An 18,992-nucleotide genomic window follows, 5' to 3' on the forward strand; every position below is an offset into this window, starting at 1 on the left:
AATGAAGCTTCGCTTGACAGTGTGGGGTTGGACTATGCGCGCTGTACGGTTGCTAGAGAATGGTTTCATCTTCCTTTTATTTATATCATAAATCTCAGTAAAAATGAGGAAAATAAAATCTTTTGCAATGAAAAAACAAGATGAAAAATCTCTGATTTAGTAGTTGTATCTTAACAATTATTTATACACATATTTGAAACCAATTAGTTTTGTTTCAGCTTTGCTTGTAAGAACCTTGACACGCAGCTACTTTTTTGTCAACAATTACGATGTCAACAAATTTGTAAACTCAAACTGTGCTCGCAAGATCGGACTTCCGATTAGTTTTGTTTTATTTTTTATGTGTTTATCAACAATTGTGTTCAATGCACCGATAAATGCATTATATATATATATTTTTTTTTGGTAATTCGCAGTATACGAAAACTGTCCACTCAGTGCAATGAATGACGATCCGCAAGTTTGGACGGACGATCAGTCGAACGCATCGTCCGACTGTAGCGACAGTAGCTGTGATTCGCGATCGCACGAATGGGGTCAGTACATCGTAAACAACTCCCTGTTTTTCGTCAAATTTGATCTCGTTTGCCACGCGAAGCCCGCCGCCTTCGACGATGATCTGTTCTTCCGCAACGAGTATCGGCGCCTGTCGATCCGCAAGAAGGAGAGCATTCTGTCCCGTTTCGGGCAAAAGGACAAGGGCAAACACAAGCTCTTCCGGGTGAGCGTCATCGATACGTCGAAAAAGGAGCAAATCAATGGCATTCAGAAAGACGTCATCATCAGTATTGCGCCGAAGAAAAATGTCCCGCTGAAGGAAGTGTTGCCGCTGACCGAAACCATACTTGGGCTGACGACGAGCCTGTTCCCGGACGGCCGGAAGCTTATGGTGGATAAGATCAAAGACTATTCGGTGTTTGCCAAAGGCAAGCTGGTCAAGTCAAAGGACTGGATAAAGTCCATCGATGCCGAGCAGGTTACGGTGGACAACTTCGAATCGCTGCTGGAAGGTTCGACCAAGATACCGACGATTATTAAAATTAGCTTTTTCGAAATGATCGAGCCAGACATTAGCAACGCGATCGAGATCAAGATTACGAACTTTATGGATTTGATCCAGAGCCAGGAGACGCTGTTCGACAAGGAGGACATACAGTCGATGAGCAACAACGATCTGATCTTCAGCATGATCTTCATCTCGAAGGAGTACACGCAGAACGATGAGCTGGATGTGAAGTTTTGCTATCCCACGCGCGAGAACAACTACCTGTTCAACTCCCGGGGCAGCTTCGTGACGCTGCATTCGATTTTCAACCAATCGTTTAATCAACAGTCCATAATGACGAATTTGAAAATCAAAAACGTCCTCTACTACACGACGTACACCGTGCTCGAGGACGGGATTTTGCTGCTCGGCTTCAGCTCCAAGTACTCGTCGGTGTTTGCGGTGAAGCAGAAGAGTGAACAGATCTGTCGCTTCTTAAACGCACTGTATCGCTGCGGTACAGCCGTGTTTAATAGACCGATTGAGCAGCAAACCGAACTGATGCAGCTGTGCGAAATGATACGCCACTCGATCAAGGCTAATCGGAACTGGGACAAGTTCGAGAAAACGTTCCCCCAGGCCCACTTTGTCCCACTTCCCAAGGAGATACAGCTGCGCATCGACGATGCGCTAGGCGAGCTGGAAGCGATGGACTATCGCAACTGGAATGACGATTTTGTCGATCTGTTCTGTCTGCTGACCGTCATCGGCTGTGCGCTGTACTACAAGCAGCATCTGGTCTGTACGCATCTGAACGGCGAGTACATGATGGACATTGAGACGGTGTTGAAAAATTTGGGCGTGTTCGAAATTCTTACCACCACCGACGTGAAGAACATGGCCATCTGGCGCAAGTTTTACCCGAAGCAGTACTGTGCGGACGGGTTCCACGAGAAGAACGACGCCTACCTGATGCTCGTGTCGATCGGCAACCTGCTGATGGTGGTGGTGCTGGAAGTGCCGATCGACACGACGCACAGCAAATCGTTTTCCCGCTACGTCGACGAGATACAGGATATGCTGAGCTACTTCAAATCGACCGGAATCGAAAATCTCATCCGCATCTGGATCGACTCGAACCGGCGCCCGCAGTGCATACCGACGAGCGTGGGCAAACAGCAGGCGGGCGACCAAGCGCCGCACGAGGACCGTGCGCAGGTGCGCAGCCATGACGAGGAATCGAACGCTTCCAGCTCGATAAAAAATCAAGCGATTCGCGAGGAGCAAAATCCTGAACCGGACGATGACGACGATTCCGACTGGGGCCAAAGCATGGACAGCAGCCAGCGGAGCAGCAGTTTCGACATTACGGATCTGTCCGAGAACCGGTGCAAGGAATTTTCGGAACTCATCCCGACGCAGCTAACGACCGGGCTGGAAAATCTGCTGTTTTACTACGTCCAGCTCGAGGTGGGCGATGGATACTTCCTGGCACCGACGGTTAGCGGCGCCAACGTGAAAAATGATATCATCATGAATCTGTTCCGCAAAACGTGCACCTTGATACACGCGACGTTTGAAAACACGAAAAAGTTTCGCAACCTTCTGTCGCGTGAGTCGAGCAAATTGAACACGCAACGATCGCTGGTAGCCATCAAGGAACAGGGCATGCTGCTGTCCGTTCCGAAAGATCATGGATCGGGCGAACGGGTCGAGTTTTGGGTCGTCGGACGCCTGTTTCACAGCCCCGCCAAGGAGCTGTACGTTTGTCATCGAGCGGATGCGCCTCAAAATATGGTAGAGTTAGCGTTCCGTATCTGTCTAACTTGTGCTGGATAGACAAGAATTAGGTATTTATAGAGATACACACAGCAAAACACACAACAATCCGAGCCCTTCCATCTCATGCAACGAAAATGGAGACTGATTTTTGCATTTAAAAACTTTTACAAGACCTAGTTTGTAAGGCATAAAATGTCCAATGTTGTACTAATTTATTGTGTATGATCATGACAAAGCAAATAAAACGCAACAGGAAGTATTTGAACGGGTATCAGATTGGTTTGCCGGAGAAAATATCATTTTATTTAAAGAGCTAATCAACAGATGTAAAAGGCACTCTTTTTACAGATGTTTGACACCGCTCGCCGCTCACAATCCTTCAGTTAGTCGCCGTACCTCCACGAAAAACGTAATACAGAATACAGTTTACGGAAAAGGACACTAACATAACAAGTGTATGTAAATATATATATAATCGTTACGCAATGCCTTCCCCGTGGTCACAGTTTCGCGCTGTGGTTAACATTAAAACTATCGTGATGATATTTTTCTATGTGTTCCGCCACATACACTACATAAATAAGTGGAATTGCGAAGCAAAGCGCCAGGATAAAGACGAGCAAGCAAATCCAGGATATATCACAATCACTCCCATTGCATGAAAAGTCATTTGCCGGCAGCCGCAGTGGCCGCGGCTGCGGAAAGCTATCGTCATACTCGCCGCTCAGCAGCAGCGGCTCGCTTAATCCCGCATCCTCGTCGCCGTGCAGATCGTCGAGCGCGATTTCACTCGACCGGTCGGCACGGTCCCTGTGTTTTCCGGAAGACTTTCTAGGAAACTGTGTCGCAGCGCTGCTGCTCGGCTGAATCGAGGCGTTGCTTACGGCGGCAAGAATCAGCTTCTCGTCCAGGGTGGCTTTCGCTTCCACCGCAACATGGCTTACACTCGGCGGTGTGGTTGTGATGTTTTTGGGGCTGCTGTTCCCGCTCGTGTGCACGCGCGGTAGGGTTTCCAGCAGGATTGAGTGTGGGGTCACCGGAACGCGAATCACGTTTCGTGCATAGATTTCGTTGTCCTTGTCTATTTTGTTCAACTTCTTCAATTGAGGTATCTACAAAGGTTTGAAAGAAAAAAACATATCAATACATTTGCCCACCTCAGTAGAGACAAGGAAGCCTACCGAACAGTTGAATCTCAGCGCGATCGCTTGCAGCGTATCACCCGGAAGGATTTGCGCCTCCAGCCATCGCTCTATGGGTGCCGCTTTGTGTTGAGCCAGTGGGAATTCATATCCCTCACTCATGTACGGTTCCTCCACGTAAACATGACTGCTGCTCGGTCCAGCTTTGACCCTGAAATTGTTTGAGTTGAAACCGAATGAGCAACGAGGCAGCCGCACGATCACACACTGCGCCCTCCTTACCGCTGTCGTTTCATTTTGCGAATATTGGTGCGGCCAGATGCTGGGGCAGGACTTTCATTTTCGCCTTATTTCCGATTCCGGGAGGATCGCGGACGTGTTACAGCTGCGATAATACAAACAAACTTTCCAAAAGCAAATTTCTTTTTCTTTTCGTGCACAGGTATCAACAATACTCGTCAGCGCGCAAATGTCAACATGGGCTGCTCTGCCCAAGGTGTAGAAAGCCTATACCAAATTTTATTGCTCGAAGGTAGAACGTAAAATGATAGCTAAACGAATGATACGATAAAAATGAGGAAAGATATTGTAATACAAATTCCAATAAATGAAATTAGTTACATTTTTATAAAAATCAGAAAATGTTGTAACCGTTGTTTATATTACGCTTTTCAACCCGCGAGCGTAAACTATCGTTACTTTGACAGCACGGCTGGCCTTTGACAGCCGTTAAATGCGCGGATCGCATTCAAACGGTTTTGTGTAGAAATGGCTGAGGCAAACAAAACAACCGCCAGGCAACAATTTATCGATTCGTACACTGCTTTAGTAAATGGAATTAGGTAAGTTGTCGTTTGTTTCACACCTACAATACAATAAAATGAACTTAACATACTTTATTGCAGTACCGCACGGTTCGATGAGTTCAAGGATTTCTTTGCCAACGAAAATGATTTTGAGGTGGCGGTGCAGGAATTCCGCGACGGATTGCAGCAAGAACTGGTGGCGAAAGTGAACAGATTGTGGAATGAATGCGACATCGATACCAATGTGGAGATTTTGGAAAGCTTAAAGAGCAAAGCGCCAGGCAGCTCGAACAAAATGTGGCGCCCCACGGGCAAAAGTGTCAGCGAGCAGGTTCGCCCGCTGGTGGTGAACAAACTGAAGACGTCGCTGAAGTTTTACCAATTGCAGCTTGGATTTCAAAAGGAGCGTATCGAGGTAAGTGTTCCATGGTCAATGACGTATGCCGTTTGTGCTACGATGAACGACCGATGTGATGAAATCGTTGCAGGAACTAATCTACTCCATTGAAACAATGCGAGCGAAATATCGAGCAATGCAGGTCAGACGAAACCATTTGCTGCAACAGATCACCAACGAGCAGAAGACGTTTGACTCCATACGGGCCCATCACAAAGAGCTCGAACAGAAGGTGAACGTTGACCTGCTAAATGGCCCAAATCGAAAATAAATGTCCCACGGGCGGTTCTGTTTTGTTGAGAAAGCAACATGTGTGCAATGAACACATCATAGTAGTCTTTAGAAAATGTTTAATATTGTCAGTCTAGTTTAAAATACATTACATACAAGTTCATTGTTTAGTTTCTGCTCCTCTTTTATTCCACTGTGTTATAACTACGCTCAACAGGTTATGGGCCCAGAAGTACTGTCGAACAAGTGTTAAGTTTGTGTTATATTGAAGTAATAATCTATCGAAAATTTTAATCTTGAAGAAATACTGAAAACTTATCGAAAATTTTAATCTTGAAGAAACACTGAAAACTTAAATCTAGAAACATGTCTGAATCACACGTCACCATTGAAAAATTAAACGATCAAAATTACGCAATATGGAAATTCAAGATGGAACTTTTGTTAGCAAGGGAAAAGGTGCTGACTGTCGTGAAAGATTCGAAACCAGCAAGTCCCGACGCTGCATGGATTGCGAATGATGAACGTGCTAGGGCACTGATCGGTCTGTCGTTGGACGACAGCCAACTCATCCATGTCATGCAAACGAGTTCATCGAAAGATATGTGGGATGCCCTAAAAGGCTATCATGAGCGTTCATCTTTGTCCAGCAAAATACACGTCATGCGAAAAATGTTTGCCACAAAAATGACTGAAGGTGGAGACATTTCTAACCATCTCAAAGAACTATGTTCTCTGCGACTTCGTTTAATTGCGCTGGGAGAAGAAATGAAAGATCCATCCTTTGTCGCGTTAATGTTGTCCAGTTTGCCAAAATCCTTTGATGGTTTGATCGTGGCTTTGGAAAGTAGGCCTGATGAAGATCTTACGGTGGATTATGTAAAAGGCAAATTGTTGGATGAAGGAAGACGTCGAGCAGATGGTGCAGATGAAGATAAAGCGTTACTATCTGGAGGAAAGAATATCACGAAATTTTGGAAGGACAGGAAACTAACAACCAACAAGGAAAAACAGTGCCATTATTGCAAGAAGAATGGGCACATAAGAAAAGACTGTAGAAAATGGGCTGCAGACAAAAGAAGTAAACTAGATGGTGAAAGCGTCAACGTTGCTAATGAAGACAATCGAGAGGAAGTATGTTTGTTCATTGGAGAAAGAAACGAAACTGGACCATGGTGTTTCGATTCTGGTGCAACTTCTCATATGACGAACGATACGTCTATTTTGAAATTAATAGATAAATCGAAGCAATCCTCGATTTCATTAGCGAACGGAGATTCCATCAAGTCAGCTGGTGTCGGAAGCTGCAAATTGTTTTCCATGGATGGAAACGGAAAACGCAAGAAAGTTTCCTTGGACAATGTGTGTCATGTACCATCTTTGACGACAAACCTATTATCTGTAAGTAAAATTACCGATAATGGATTCGAAATGCTTTTCGATAGGTATGGATGTCGTGTCCTGAAAGGAAAACAAGTATTGCTGATTGGTGAACGTAAAGGTGGTCTGTATTATCTAAAACAGACTGAACAAGCCATGTTGGTAGATAAAAACCATGAAGCTTCCTGTATACACCTATGGCATCGTCGATTTGGCCATCGTGACATAGAAGCCATAATGAAGATTGCGCGGAACAATTTGGGAAGCGGCTTGAACATCAACCGATGTCATGTGAAATCCATTTGTGGATCATGCTGTGAAGGGAAGATGAGCCGTGATCCTTTCCCAAATTCTTCATCTTCAAGGACATCTGGTGTTGGCGAACTGATACATACGGACTTGGGAGGACCGTTTGAAGTATCAACAGCCCGAGGAAGCCGATATTTTATGACTATGGTTGATGATTTTAGTCGGTATACAATTATCTACCTGGTGCAAAACAAGTGTGAGATAGAAAACCGGATCAGAGAATATTGCACCATGATGAAAACACAGTTTGGACACTATCCGAAAGTCATCAGATCGGATGGTGGTGGTGAATACAGGAGCAATTCTTTAAAGGAATTTTTTGTAGATCACGGGATCGTGCATCAACAAACTGCCCCATATTCTCCACAACAAAACGGCGTGGCTGAACGTAAGAACCGGTACCTCGTTGAAATGATGAGATGCATGTTGGCAGAATCGAACATGGACAAGGTGTTCTGGGGTGAAGCGATCACCACTGCCAATTATTTACAAAATCGCTTGCCATCCTCCTTACTGGAATCGACACCTTACGAAATGTGGCACGGAAAGAATCCTTCGTATGAACATCTTCGAGTATTTGGTTCAGAAGCTTTCGTACACATTCCTAAAGAAAAACGGCGTAAGTTGGATAAAAAGGCTGAAAAGTTGGTATTCGTCGGATACGCGGACAATCAGAAGGCCTATCGATTCGTAAACCTGGAGACGAAAACAATTACCATTAGTCGTGACGCAAAATTTTTAGAACAATGCGAGATTGAGAAAATTGGAACAAAACCGAAACCAACGACATCAGGAGGAGTAGTGGTACTGCCACTTGGATCAACTCCTTCATTATGTCGAGCAGAAGAAACTACCACGAGAGAAAACATCGTTCAAATGGAGGCTTCTGCTGAATCCTCCTGCATTAGGGAATCGAACATGAACGATACTGTAGATGAACTTGATGTTACACCATACAACAGTGCATCTGATGGCGAACTATCAGATGAACCAGGGGCTATTGAAATGCATCAAAGTGTACGTAGGTCCACGCGAACAACAAAAGGCATCGCACCTGTTCGATTCAGGGAGGAAAGTTATATGGCGGGATCTTCTGAACAAAACGAAGAACCCAGAAATTTGAAAGAAGTTTTTGTCTGTGCAGCGCGCGAAAAATGGATATCGGCAATGGAAAATGAATTGAAATCACACGAAGAAAACGGAACATGGGATGCATTGGTAGAGCTACCTGCTGGCAGAAAGGTTGTTGGTTGCCGCTGGATTTTTAAGTTGAAGAGAAATGCAGCTGGACAAGTAATCAAACACAAAGCTCGTCTAGTGGCGCAAGGCTATTCCCAGCAATTTGGCGAAGACTATGATCAAGTATTTGCTCCGGTCACAAGCCATACAACATTTCGTTTGATGCTCGCTATAGCTTCTAAAACACAGATGAAATTACGGCATTTAGATATTAAAACGGCCTATTTATATGGTGATCTAGATCAGGAGCTTTTTATGCGACAACCACCTGGATACGAGATAAAAGGCAAAGAGCATTTGGTTTGTCGATTGAAAAAGAGTATTTATGGTCTGAAACAATCAGCTCGATGTTGGAACCAGAAACTGCACGGTGTTCTGCTAGAGATTGGCTTCCAACAAAGTGCTGCTGATCAGTGTATGTACATTAAAACTGAAGATGGAAAAAGAGTCTACATTTTAGTGTACGTGGATGATATGATAGTCGGTTGTGTGGACGAGACTCTCATTGATTCTGTGTATCACGCTTTAACCGAACATTTCGAAATGACGGACCTGGGACCAGTTAGTTACTTTCTGGGAATGGAGGTTAAATATGAAAAAGGTAACTACAGCGTTAGCCTCGAAGGTTACATTGAAAAATTGATTCGTAAGTTCGGATTGAGCGAAGCAAAAACTGCGAAAACACCGATGGATGAAGGATTTTTGAAGCAGCAAGACTCAAGCTCTATTTTGAAAGACTCTACTCAATATAGAAGTCTAGTTGGTGCTCTTCTATACATATCGGTGTGTACGCGACCAGATATTGCTGTAAGTACGGGAATACTTGGTCGTAATGTTAGTAATCCTACTGAATCATGCTGGGTTGCGGCTAAGCGTGTTGTAAGATATTTAAAAGCAACTAAACATTTTAAGCTCACTTTCAACAAAGCTGGTAGCGATTTGATTGGTTATTCTGATGCTGACTGGGCAGGTGATACTATAACAAGAAAATCGACTTCCGGATATGTGTTTTTCTATGCTAGTGGAGCTGTGTCATGGGCCAGTCGCAAACAAACCAGCATTGCATTATCATCGATGGAATCAGAATATATTTCCTTAAGTGAAGCTACTCAAGAACAAATGTGGCTTACTCGATTGATGAAAGACTTAGGAGAACATATTGAAAACCCCGTTAAAATCTTTGAGGATAACCAGAGTTGCATTTGTTTCGTCAACTCTGATAGAACCAATCGTCGATCGAAACACATTGAAACAAAAGAACACTTTGTCAAACAACAGTGTGAATCTAGAAAAATGATGCTTGAATATTGTCCCACGGAAGAGATGGTTGCGGACATTCTAACGAAACCACTAGGAGCAACAAAACAAAGAAAATTTACGGAGATGTTAGGGCTTCATGGCACACGTTGAGGAGGAGTGTTGAGAAAGCAACATGTGTGCAATGAACACATCATAGTAGTCTTTAGAAAATGTTTAATATTGTCAGTCTAGTTTAAAATACATTACATACAAGTTCATTGTTTAGTTTCTGCTCCTCTTTTATTCCACTGTGTTATAACTACGCTCAACATGTTTCAGGTAGGATGAATTTGTAACAAGTTTATTATTTAAAAGAAAACACATTTTTTAAACTAAAAGTACACTTCTCGTTCATGTTACGGTAAACATACAACAGATTCTTCTTCGTTAGCACATTCGGATCATTTGCCCTTGTTGCTCGACTCCGGGAGGGGTTAGGGAGTGGAAGTTAATGGGAGAGGGGGGGGGGGGGGGGGGGGTCTGTGACTGATGTTGTCCATATGTACAGCGTGTTTAGAGGATAAAAAAGACCACTAGCATTAAACGGTGCACATTTTTTTTCGAAGCTGCTTGTTAGTGTCGCGGTTGCGTTGTTTCTCCGTATCGTAAAAACCTTTAGTTCCGCTTGGATGAATTGATCAGATATTTGCAGCAGTGTGTGAGTAGGTGCTTTTCGGTTGAGGAATTATTGTTGTGCGAAACTGATCCCACCTCGCGGGTGTAAATGTCTAGCCCGTACTGTCCTTCCTCTGGAAAGCTGCGAACAAAGATGGAAGGGAAATTAATTTCCCCAAGCTCATGCCACGCTGCATTTCGGGCCGGGCGCAATTGCCTAGCCGCAACCTACCTTATGTTGAATGTGATCATATCGTCAAGGATCGCCTGCTGCACATACTTCGAGAGTTTCTTCTCCTCGATGCCATTCTTGTGCAGTGTGGCCATAAAGTCCGTCAGCGGTCTTGACATACGGAATTGCAGTTCGATCGCTCGTCCGGCAAAGATGAGTGGTTCCTGAAACAATATGCACCGCGAAACCGGAAAAAGATGGTCAGATCGGTGTACCGTGGATGAGAAGAAACGCTTTTTACCGGATGTGTAATTGGTATGAGTCCGAACAGACGCGTCGCTTTTGTGGGACCCCATTCGCCGCTGGCACAATCCGGCAAAGGCACCATCACGGTCTGTAACTCTTCACAGCAAATCTGAAAACCGGAAGGAAAGCATGGTGATACATTCTGGACCACCCAGACCATCCCAGTGTGTTGAAGGAAAGCTACGCACCTTAAATTTGCATACACTTTTGAACTTCATCGGTTCCCCCGTAAGGTACTCCTGCGGTGTGACGGCGTTGGCAAAGATATCGAGCAAGAACGCACCGGAACAGGGTGCGTGTACCCGGAAGGCGACCACGTTGCTGATGACCGACTGCATGACGAACCGCTTGAGCGAGACACCATCGAACGAATCTTCATCGCTGTCGTAGAACTTGAGGTTGTAGTGGAAGATCAAACAACCCTGCATGTCGGACGGCATCGCTATCCGCACCGTGGCAGCGCCTGCGTCGAAACAAAAGGTTCGTAAAATTTAAATATTTTCCCACACTAACGTCCCATCCTCTAACGGCTTTACCTGTGTCGTCCGTGTAGACAACGGCCCCGTAACCATCGTCGGCAAAGTGCAGTCCGTAGCGGAAGAACAGCGATCGCACGAAGGGCAAGTTTTCAAACTCCGTCAGCGTAATCGGTCGCTTCAGCAGCTGCCACTCCTCTTGCAGCGGGAAGAACTCGTAGATAAACTCGCGCGGATCGGTCAGGAAGTAGTGATCGTCGTACTCGTATCGCAAGCTGTCGTTCTTACCCTTGCCCGTCTTGGGCGCCTCCTTCGCGTTGACCAAGTGTCGGGCACCCCAATTGCACTGCACGAATCGCCACGCACCCGCCACGTAGACCGCGTTCCACGAGTTGCGGAATCTGGAATTTTTCGGATGACTGAAGAGCGCAAAAACGAAAAGGGTAACGAGTTAAAACCGAAGAGTGTCATATCAACTCCGTTTTTGTGTGAGGGCACCCGGCTTCATCACCACATCATCCATCACCGCCACCACCACAAGAGCACAAGGTCGACATATCTGGTGCATATCTTACCTTGAGTCCTGGAACTTCACGCCCGGCTGGTAACCAGCGCTCTTGGAGTAACCCTTAATCACCACGCAGTGCAGGCCGGCGTAGCTGCACAGCCGCTTGAACAGCACGTGGTAGCTCTCCGTGCCGTACTTGATTCCGCGCAGCAGTCCCATCGGTGTGTCGCCCCGCAGATTGTCGTCGAACGTCATCGTGTTCAAGTTCTTCACCGTTATCCACCGGAAGATGGTGCGCGCCTTCTCGATGTCCGAGGTGCAGCGGCCCACCAGCTGACGCACCAGGTCGGTGAACGTTTTCTGATCCTCCTGGGCGACGGTGATGGCGATCTGATCCACGTCCTGAAACTCGACCGGATCGTTGTACACCTGGAACTTGCTCAGGGCGGGCGGTGCCGGCTTCGGTGCGACCAGCGGGTACTCCATCGCCACCACCGTCTCGTTGATGTCATCGTCCAGGAATATGCTCTCGCTCTGCATGTACTCGCTTCGCCGTACACTGATCAGCTCCAGCATTTCGCTCGACTGCCGGTCGACCAGGGCGGCCGTCTCGGAGCGCTCGTGCTCGAGCAGCTTTCTCGTGAGGCTTTCCTTCTTCTTCGTCTTCCGGATGGTCATGTTCTTCTCCAGGTCTTCCTTCTGCTGCTCGTGCTTCAGCGTCAGGATGTTTTGATCCTCGCGCGATCGTCTGCTGGTGGTGAGCTCCTTCTCGAACTTGTGCGCTAACCGCTGCAGCTCGCGCTCCCATTCGTCCTGTGTCCAGAAAAGGAAAGGCAAGCATTGTTGGAGTGTTTTTTTTATAGAACTGTCGAAGGAGGGCAACACAAACCTGAATTTCACTCTGCATCCGTCGATCTTCCTCTTCTCGTTTGCGGGCAAACTTTCTGTACAGATCATCTTCCTCCTTTCGATGTTTCATCTCCAGCTTGGCTTGTTCATCGCGCGCCTTTGAAAGAGTAAGAGGACGTTGTTAAATAAGCTAATAAAAATGAAAAAAAAAAACTATACTCAAATAGCCATCATAAATATCACTTACCAGATAGTAATCGATGGGCTTTTCGCGCGGCTTGTCGTATGCTTTTTGAATCTCTGTCTGCTTCAGGGCATGCGCTATGTGTAGGGCGCTTGCATCGAACCGGCCGTACTTGTAGTCCGGATCATTTTGAGGTGGCGTATTTCCTTCTCTGCCACCATTATTGTACCCATTCGGTGTTCCAAGTCGCTGTTGGCCTGGAGTAGAAGAGAGAGAGAGACAGACAGACAGAGAACACATAAACCATTGGACGGAACATATGCTCCATTCGGGGCTGTTGGCACGGGTACGAGCTTTTATTTAATTAGTGAATGTCCGGAACGAAACGATCGAACATTCGAGCAGCCAACGAATAACCGTGGTTCATCGTTTTGATGAGCTTTTGATGCATTGGCGAGAAAGTATGCATCAATGATCAGTGGTAAAAGCCGGCCGCTGATCTTTGGCCATCTACTAAACGAAGAGAATTGGAAGAGAAGATTGTACAAGCAGGCCTAAGATGAACCAAAGACGCGTATCAATGCATATACCCGATCAACTCGGACCGTTGTGCTTCCGTTTGAGTCTATTCGTTGGAGCATAGTTTAATGTTGCTGTCGTTAATAACAAGCCAACTGAATAACAAAAACACACACAAAAATGCTATTAAAGAGCAGCGAACGGAAGCGCACATTAACCGCGTTAAAATACACTCATCTCCTCGCACACAACAGGAAAAGAAAATCGGACATGAAAATCGCCGCCGTTGGGCGAAACACGATGTTGGAAAGCTTTCGTTTTCAGCCAATTTTCCGGCTCAATAGTTCTCCAGCGAACCAACCGAAACACCACACGGTGCGGAGTGCCAACGGGCAGGGCCGCGACTTGCCGGAATTGTTCCGTGGCGGTTCCGAAAGGCTTTGATCGGAGCTGCGTGAGTCCGTGTTTACATGTTTAAAGGGTGGAGAAAAAAAAACAACAACCTTGGACAGCTTCCCCACAACACCCAAGCGCCTTACCGTCGATGCTGTCGTTCCGATGACCCCGGATTTGTTCGTTCACATAGTTGGTACTCTTCGGTACGTTCAGCGCCTGCCGGATGCCCACCGAGGTTTGGTCGAAATGGCCGGGACCACTTTTTGGTACGTGTGAGCAGCAGTAGACCTGCAACGGGATGTAGAAAAGAGAGAACAGCGTGATGAAACCACTTTTATGCTGAGTGAGCTTTATGAATAAGCCTTGATTAGCATAGTCGATCGATCGTTGGTCGCACTAATCATGTCGGCTGTACGGTAACGATGAGTGTGTCGTAAGGCATTTATGACCCACTGCAAAGCAGCAATCCCGAGGACGACGGTGAAGCTTCCGTAAACGGCGCAGTGTTATGCTACCGGTCACGAAAAGCTCTCCCCATGCCCGACCCGCATGTAACCAAGTCGTTGCACCGTTGCAGCCAGGGGTAAATGCACTACCCTACGTTGGAGTTAGAGCTTCCTCAAGAGAATGTTTTCAAGTGAACGAACACAGGAAGCGATTATAAGCAATTAAACCCAATTGGGTGAGCTAATTAATTAGTGCAAGGGACAGAGCTGCATTACATAAGTTATGCAATATCACAGGGCGCCGGGTTGATTGATCGTGCGCCCACATTTTGTGTCACGGGTGTTCAGATTTTGTGTTCCTGATATAATAAGCCTAATCCATATGTCATAAGTTCATCCTAATCTCCCATACTTTTAAATTCAAATAACAATATTTCTACATTTCGGAATGTTTTGTTTTAACATGTATTACAGGACTAGCATTGTATAATTCTTGTTTGTTTAGTTATTTCTTTATTTGAGATAAGCAATATGTCCATTCGGGTGGCCCATGGGTGCGCAGGAGCAAATACAGTAGTTGTCACTTAAAAAGGTTGTTTGAATCAGTGTGAAAAGGGATGAACATAATGAAAAAAGCAGTTACTGTTACGGTCCATCACCGAGCATTTGATCGTACGTGTCTTCCCCTGCCCATACCCCATTCGCTTCACCGTTACTATCGCGCTTAACATCAACACTACGTTTAGTTCTTCGTTGGCTCCCGATAGCGAGCCATATAGTTCATCGGGATAAGCGTAGATTGGCCGTTGATCATGACAACCGCCTCGTTGCTGCCGGACATGTCGATAAACTCGCCCACCGTCTCACGGTCCTCGCCCACGATGACCTTAAACTTCTCGCCCGGTTCCGGCAGCACGGGCTGCAGGTTGGACAGTGGCACCGTTACGCAGTGGTCCTCCTCCGGCAGAAACACCACACAGTCCCCATTGTTCACCGTGCGGATGATGCCGGTCTGCCCGCTGAGGTCCGAATCGCCGTGGCTGCGAATCGTCACCTCGATGTCCGTCGTGAACCAGTCGCCCAGCTGCGGGTCAAGCCCGGCCCCGGGCGTCTGCGGATTGTAGGGAGAGGCCGGCGCACCGGGCGTGGCTGGCGAGTACGCACTCGGCGACGGCGTGCCAATGTAGCCACCGACCTGGTACGGCGACGGGCTCGGATTCGGGCTGGCCTGGTACGGGCTGTAGTTGTCCGCATTGAACATGTTGCCGGGCGTGTGCGGTGCGTACGGTGTGTTGATCTGATAGCCCGGCGTGCTCGGATTGTAGCCCGGCGAAGGGGACGGTTCCTCCATGAAGTCGAAATCGTTCGACCGGGCGGGCGTGTTCGATACCGTCGGATCCCAGGCGCCGTGGCGTGGCGTCATCGAGCCGTCGTGCGAAGGCGTCATCGAACCGTACGGCGTGCGGCTGCCCGGATCGTACTGCGGCGTCTGCGAGCCGTGCAGTGGCGTCTTCGAGCCAGAGTAGACCGGCGTCTGGGCGCCGTAGCTGCCGGCCGGTGTGCGGCTCGGCGTACGCATGTACGACGAGACGCTGCCCGCCTTGGTAGCGCCCCCATCGACGATCGCGATGTGGTTCCGATCGACCGAGATGGTCTGGCAGGACGAGTGCAGCTCCACGCGGGCCGTCGTCTCCGTCGCATCCTTCACAATACCAACCGCACCCTTGTACGGTCCGCCGGTGATGCGAATCGTTCGGCCCAAAATTTCCCGATCGCGAGAAACGCGTGCCCCACCACGCCCGCCGCCCCGTCCGCCGCGTGTCGGTCCGCCGCCACCGCCACCCCGCCCCCCAGACGGATGCATCGGCGAATGGATGCGGGGTGACATGATACCCCCGCCGAACGGTGACATCATGGGGTTGCTGTTTTGCATCGGATTTTTGTTGCCACCGGCGAGCTGCAAATGGCGCGTTTTCACCACAAAGATGCCCCCGTTCTCGGTGTACATGCGCGAGTGCAGGAAGGCAAGGTTGCGATACAGATGCTTGATTTCGCCGTCCCGACCCGTGTGCGGACCCTCCATCACCTTGACGATGTCCTTCCGGCGGATCTGGTTTTGATCCCAGTCCAGCGCGATTGTGTTGCGGTTTTCGCGCCGTTTTTGCAGCGCGGTCGGCTTGCACTCGATCACCTTGCCGTGCATGCCGAGCACGTGGAAATTCTCGCGCTCCAAGCGCACAATTACGCCGACCGTTTGCGCATCGAGCTGCACCAGATCGCCCCACTGGTAGATGCCGAGCGAATCCACACCCGTCGCCATATCCGTGCAGAGCTGCAGATCGCGCGGCAAAACCTCCAGCTCGTGCATGGTCAGATCGGACACCAGCACGATGCGCGACGGTTCCACGCGCACGATCAGACCCGTCTCGCCCTCGTACCGGCCGGCAAGCACCTTCACGTGGTCGCCGGTTTTGAAGTACTTGCGCAGTTCGGCCGCCTTGAAGATGAGCGGATCGCGTAGCTCCTCGTGCTTCGGCATCACGGTGATCAGCGATCCATCGATGGCAATGATCTTTGCCTGCAGGTTCATCAGATCACCCACGCACACCTCCACGTTGTCGCCCATCGAGAAGGAGTGGGCCGTCACCGGGTCCTCCTTGGACGAAACGGCCAGCTCAATGTTAATCTCCTCGGGCTGCTCCTCAAAGCGCTCCAGCTCGGCCAGCGTCGGCTTCACACCGTCCGCCAGCACGGCCGACATGGTGAACGCTTTGTACAGGAAGCCCTTGCGCGAGTACCGGTTGCCTTCGAAGATCAAGAAGTCCCCATCGGACGTCAGCTCGCCGCCGATGGCACGAATCGCTTCCGGATCGAACGATTTGGCCGCCGGCCGGCGCTTCTTGCGCTTCGCATCGCTGCTTTCCTCCGTCTGGGTGGCACGCAGCGCTCCGCGGAGACGCGTGTAGTCGATACGAGGCAGCAGCTTCAGGTGCACCTGGTTCTGGGCCAGATCGACGTAGTCCACCTGCGCGATGTCGTCCTTGTATATGCCGCGCTTCAGCCGGACCCACTGTTTCGGCTTCAGTCCCGTCTGCTCCTTCACCACCTTCAGGATGTCCGTCATGTCCTTGATCGGGACCATCTCCTGCTTCCAGATACCGACACGCAGATTGCCCACATTGTTGATGGCGGACTTGACGTGCGCCTGCTTGTACGCCTCGATGTAAATGTAGCCCTTGACGCTTTCCGGTGCAACGACCGACTTGATCTGCATCGGCTGGTCCGTGTTCTGATAGGTGAGGAACTTGCGCATCAACAGCAAGGCGGTGGCCTTCTCCTCACCAATGCGACATTTCACCATCCACAGATTCGGGTCCTTGATGCCGGGCAGCAGCGTCTGCTGTGTGATCTCGTCCGACATTTCCTCCCCACCGTCGCCAAACTGCCGCCGGGCCACGGAGGCATCCGCGTACTTGCGCTTCAGATACTCGGCCAGCTCATCCTCCTTGTGCGAGTCCCACAGGTTCGTTCCGCGGCGTCTGTTTTCGATTTCGCGCGCCGTTTGGCCCACCTCCTCGATCTCATTGCTCACGATGCCCATTTCCTGCGCCCCATCCTCCCACTCATCATCCTCGTCCACCTCGTCGTCTACTTCGGCTTCGTCGATGATGAAACCACCGAAGCGTTCCTGCTTCTTCTTCTTCTTGCGCCCTCCGCGCCGGTCGTCGTCTTCCTCCTCCTCGTCGTACTCCTCCGAATCGAGATCCTCACCCTCCGGCTCCTGCTCATCCTCCGCCTCCTCCTCGTCGTCATCGTCTTCGTCGTCCAGACGGCGGCGGTCCTTGCGCTGCTTCTTCCGCGGCCGCTCATTGTCCGACTGCGATGTCGAGGGCGAACGGGAGCGCTGGGGCGACCGGGACACCGACCGTGACACCGAGCGATTTGAGCCACCACTTTTGCGAGAACGATTCGATGCCACACTGTCAGCATCAGAGCCGCTGCCGCTGTCCGACATGTTTCCGCTGAACGATTGCGCACTACCAACGATGAACGATGTGTACTGGGTTGTGATCAGCGATTTGCTTACGTTTTACTTCACTATTTTCACTGTTTTCAGCTAAATTTTACATCATTTGTACCGTGTTGATGTTGCGTTGTTTTCTTCACTCCATTTTGGTGACGTACGCTCCGACTTTGAAGGAGAATGCGCACCATGACGGAATGATTCCCATCCGCTCTCTCGGATTACACGTTCCCAAGAAGCAAAGTTGTAGGGATGGGCTAGCAGCTTTTTAAATGTACAGTTGGAAGGCGAGAGCAAAACGTCGAATTGGACAGTTTTGAGAGAGACATTTTTATCTTTCATAATTTGGACTTATAACTGTTACGTATAATGAAGAGGTTTGTAGATTTGAAAAAAAATAAATTTTTGAAAAATAAAGATATTTAAATTATTCAATTACAAGTATTTACCGATATACGCCATACTCGATATACGCCATTTAGTTATACGCGATATTCTAAATTTTACAGTTCTTTGAACAAATTGTACTAATTTGACTCGGTGAATTTCAAATGCAAAATAAATTCCATTGTGGTTGAATTAAAAACATTAAAAGGTACAACATTGTAATTTTCAGTTAATTTTCAGATCAATTAATTAATTTAATTAATTTAACCTACGACTTAAAGCTGAATTCAACAAAAATTTGCCCAAATTTTCCTTTTTTATTTTACGCATATATAGCGTATATAGGGGAATACCCGTAGTTATTATCGAAATAAATTAAACTGGATTTGAATAGTTATCAGCATATCTCCATAATGGTTATCAATATATAAAATCTAATTGCTAAATATAACAGTGTCTGAAAAACGTAAATTAAACGTTGTTAATATACATTTGAGGGCAGTCCCGAACTACACTCGTCAACTCGAACGACTCAATAAC

General features: G+C 48.0%; 5 protein-coding genes across 12 annotated transcripts in view; 2 read left to right on the forward strand and 3 right to left on the reverse strand.

Moving 5' to 3' along the window:
• The first annotated feature begins 23 nt into the window (after positions 1-23).
• On the forward strand, positions 24-3,026 carry LOC5667308 (protein inturned). Its single transcript, XM_001688566.2, has one exon. The coding sequence runs from the start codon at positions 443-445 to the stop codon at positions 2,822-2,824; it is 2,382 nt and encodes a 793-aa protein (XP_001688618.2). The 5' UTR covers positions 24-442; the 3' UTR covers positions 2,825-3,026.
• LOC1275843 (lysM and putative peptidoglycan-binding domain-containing protein 3) lies at positions 3,027-4,399 on the reverse strand. Its single transcript, XM_315125.5, has 3 exons — positions 4,192-4,399; positions 3,949-4,120; positions 3,027-3,879 (listed from the first exon to the last, which is right to left on the reverse strand). The coding sequence occupies exons 1-3, from the start codon at positions 4,203-4,205 to the stop codon at positions 3,268-3,270; spliced, it is 798 nt and encodes a 265-aa protein (XP_315125.5). The 5' UTR covers positions 4,206-4,399; the 3' UTR covers positions 3,027-3,267.
• Positions 4,400-4,597: 198 nt separating this feature from the next.
• On the forward strand, positions 4,598-5,406 carry LOC1275844 (uncharacterized). The gene is made up of 3 exons (XM_061642595.1): positions 4,598-4,751; positions 4,815-5,130; positions 5,204-5,406. The coding sequence occupies exons 1-3, from the start codon at positions 4,678-4,680 to the stop codon at positions 5,381-5,383; spliced, it is 570 nt and encodes a 189-aa protein (XP_061498579.1). The 5' UTR covers positions 4,598-4,677; the 3' UTR covers positions 5,384-5,406.
• Positions 5,407-9,841: 4,435 nt separating this feature from the next.
• LOC1275845 (hillarin) overlaps positions 9,842-18,992 on the reverse strand; it is a 32,028-nt gene continuing 22,877 nt past the window's right edge. For 7 of the 8 annotated variants that reach the window (XM_061642588.1, XM_061642587.1, XM_061642590.1 and 4 more), the window contains exons 3-11: positions 13,739-13,883; positions 12,744-12,937; positions 12,537-12,653; positions 11,715-12,460; positions 11,200-11,558; positions 10,852-11,126; positions 10,659-10,772; positions 10,418-10,581; positions 9,842-10,327 (exon numbers count right to left, since the gene is read on the reverse strand). In XM_061642588.1, the coding sequence (XP_061498572.1) occupies positions 10,186-10,327; positions 10,418-10,581; positions 10,659-10,772; positions 10,852-11,126; positions 11,200-11,558; positions 11,715-12,460; positions 12,537-12,653; positions 12,744-12,937; positions 13,739-13,883 (2,256 nt within the window). In that variant the 3' untranslated portion in view covers positions 9,842-10,185. The remainder of the gene's footprint in view (positions 10,328-10,417; positions 10,582-10,658; positions 10,773-10,851; positions 11,127-11,199; positions 11,559-11,714; positions 12,461-12,536; positions 12,654-12,743; positions 12,938-13,738; positions 13,884-18,992) is intronic. The other variant, XM_061642593.1, reaches the window with a different exon arrangement.
• On the reverse strand, positions 14,532-18,251 carry LOC4576284 (transcription elongation factor SPT5). The gene has a single exon (XM_001231044.3). The coding sequence runs from the start codon at positions 18,054-18,056 to the stop codon at positions 14,784-14,786; it is 3,273 nt and encodes a 1,090-aa protein (XP_001231045.2). The 5' UTR covers positions 18,057-18,251; the 3' UTR covers positions 14,532-14,783.

Source organism: Anopheles gambiae, chromosome 2 (assembly GCF_943734735.2).
Source record: "Anopheles gambiae chromosome 2, idAnoGambNW_F1_1, whole genome shotgun sequence".
NCBI classification, from domain to species: domain Eukaryota; kingdom Metazoa; phylum Arthropoda; class Insecta; order Diptera; family Culicidae; genus Anopheles; species Anopheles gambiae.